Source organism: Argentina silus (assembly GCF_951799395.1).
Source record: "Argentina silus genome assembly, contig: scaffold_294, whole genome shotgun sequence".
NCBI lineage: Eukaryota > Metazoa > Chordata > Actinopteri > Argentiniformes > Argentinidae > Argentina > Argentina silus.
The window spans coordinates 7,501-10,000 of NW_028153128.1; the positions used below are offsets into that span (position 1 = coordinate 7,501).

Here is a 2,500-nt window from a genome sequence, read left to right on the forward strand (position 1 = left end):
GTCGCACACTAGGGGGCAGTGGCGCTCCACCTGCAAACCCTGACAGGGCCACCAGTTACTGTTTAGGGTGTGTGTGCGTGCGTGCGTGCGTGCGTGTGTGCCCCTGTGTGTGTGTACATATTTTCTGCTCTCTGTTTCACTGTTTGTGTGCCAAAGCCAATCTTCCATTAATAATCTGTTTACCGAACAGAAGGTTATCAGGTTACCTTCTGAATAACTCAGAAGTTACTAACAGAAACAGTGGAATGTCTCCCCGAGACATGATGAACCGGCTAGACCACACAGACCATACAGTAGAGGCTGATGAAGCCAGGATTAATACCGCAGGTGTTAAGGACTTGTTGAGTCGGGTGACCAGGTGAAACAGTGAGCTGCCTCTTTGTGGGAGGAGTCCCTGTCAATACCAAGCAGCTGGCCGCCAGGAACCGCCAGGAACCTCCATCATGATAGATATTCATTATGCATGGGGTCATTTCCTGTCACGCAACAACACCAGACACACATTAAACTAGCTGTGACAGAAGAGGGGGGGGAGGGAGGGAGGGAGAGAGTGAGAGAGAGAAAGAAAGACAGAGAGAGAGAGAGAGAGAGAGAGAGAGAGTGAGTGAGTGACAGAGAGAGAGAGAGAGAGAGAGAGAGAGAGAGAGAGAGAGAGAGTGAGTGAGTGACAGAGAGAGAGAGAGAGAGAGAGAGAGTGAGTGAGTGACAGAGAGAGAGAGAGAGAGAGAGAGAGAGAGAGAGAGAGTGAGTGAGTGACAGAGAGAGAGAGAGAGAGAGAGAGAGAGAGAGAGAGTGAGTGACAGAGAGAGAGAGTGAGTGACATAGAGATAGGGAGACACGGGAAGCTGGTAAGAACAACAGCCTCACCTGTTTCCATCAAACCAGTCTGTCAGGATCGTGTGGGTGTGTGTGTGTGTGTGTGTGTGTCACACCCAGTTGCACCACTAACCCTGGGGCCCGGCGACAGAATTTCACAGCTGAAATCGGCCCGTACGCAAACCAAGTCATCCCCAATCAAAAGAAGCCCAAGCAGCACAGGTGAGGTGTGTGTGTGTGTGTGTGTGTGTGTGTGTGGTGTGTGTGTGTGTGTGTGTGTGTGTGTGGGTTCTACATTAAGCGCTCTTTGACTCATAGATGGAGGCAGGAGGCAGAAACACCGTTGGTGAGACATGACTCTGTGGTTGAAGGTTTCAGAATGTCCCCAAGACTGTTTCCCGGTCCTGGTGTGTGTGTGTGTGTGTGTGTGTGTGTGTGTGTGTGCGTGCGTGTGTGTGTGTGTGTGGTGTGTGTGTGTGTGTGTGTGTGTGTGTGCATGCGTGCGTGTGAGTGTGTGTGTGTGTGTGTGTGTGTGTGTGCATGCGTGCGTGTGAGTGTGTGTGCGTGCGTGTGAGTGTGTGTGTGTGTGTGTGTGTGTGTGTGTGTGTGTGTGTGTGTGTGTGTGTGAGTTTGCACGTCCCTATAAGAGTAACACAGGCGTATGAACAGGTAGAGTCAACAACAAGAGGAAGATGAAGATGAAGATGAAGAGGAAGAAAAACCAAAACCAAAGCCGTACTTGGTCAGCACGATGGAGACGGCATCGTTGAGGATACTCTCCCCGAACACCAGCATGTTGAGGACGGGGTCGATGTTCAGGGCGTTGAAGATGGCGATGGTGGCCACCGGGTCCACGGCCGAGATCAGAGAGCCGAACGCAAAACTACAGGAGGGACAGAGACCGCCGGGTCAGAGGTCAGGGGAAACAGTGACGTGGAGACACACACACAGTTCACATCCAGACGATCGATGAGGATGAAACGGTGGACAGGAAGCAGGAGAGAGGTTGGCAGAGGCTGATAAGAGTGAGTCAGACACACACACACACACACACACACACACACACACACACACACACACACACACACACACACACACACACACACACACACACACACACACACACACACACACACACACACACACACACACACACACACACACACACACACACACACACACACACACACACACACACACCAGGGCCAGAGAAAGGGCGGGTGTGGAGAGGAGTCAGCAGTCTACAATCTCCACAGTTACTTCAATTATCTCAACAGCTGGGCCACATCAGCAAAGGACAGTCGGTTCAAACTATGTGGTCAAAGGACAGTCACCTAAAACCATGTGGTCAAAGGACAGTCGGTTCAAACTATGTGGTCAAAGGACAGTCACCTAAAACCATGTGGTCAAAGGACACTCAGTTAAAACTATGTGGTCAAAGGACAGTCAGTTAAAACTATGTGGTCAAAGGACAGTCAGTTAAAACTATGTGGTCAAAGGATAGTCAGTTAAAACTATGTGGTCAAAGGACAGTCAGTTAAAACCATGTGGTCAAAGGATAGTCAGTTAAAACTATCCAGTCATGTTTAGTTTGGCTCAAAATTAGATGAAACATTTTGAGACCGAAGACGAACCAATTCAGGAAGAAAAAAAAAAAAAAGTTTTAAAAATAATAATTAAGTGT

General features: G+C 49.3%; 1 protein-coding gene across 1 annotated transcript in view; it reads right to left on the minus strand.

The window, feature by feature from the left end:
* slc9a8 (solute carrier family 9 member 8) overlaps positions 1–2,500 on the minus strand; it is a 22,823-nt gene that overhangs the window by 6,339 nt on the left and 13,984 nt on the right. The window contains exon 8 of the mRNA XM_083697689.1: positions 1,556–1,699. Within this exon, the coding sequence (XP_083553815.1) occupies positions 1,556–1,699 (144 nt within the window). The remainder of the gene's footprint in view (positions 1–1,555; positions 1,700–2,500) is intronic.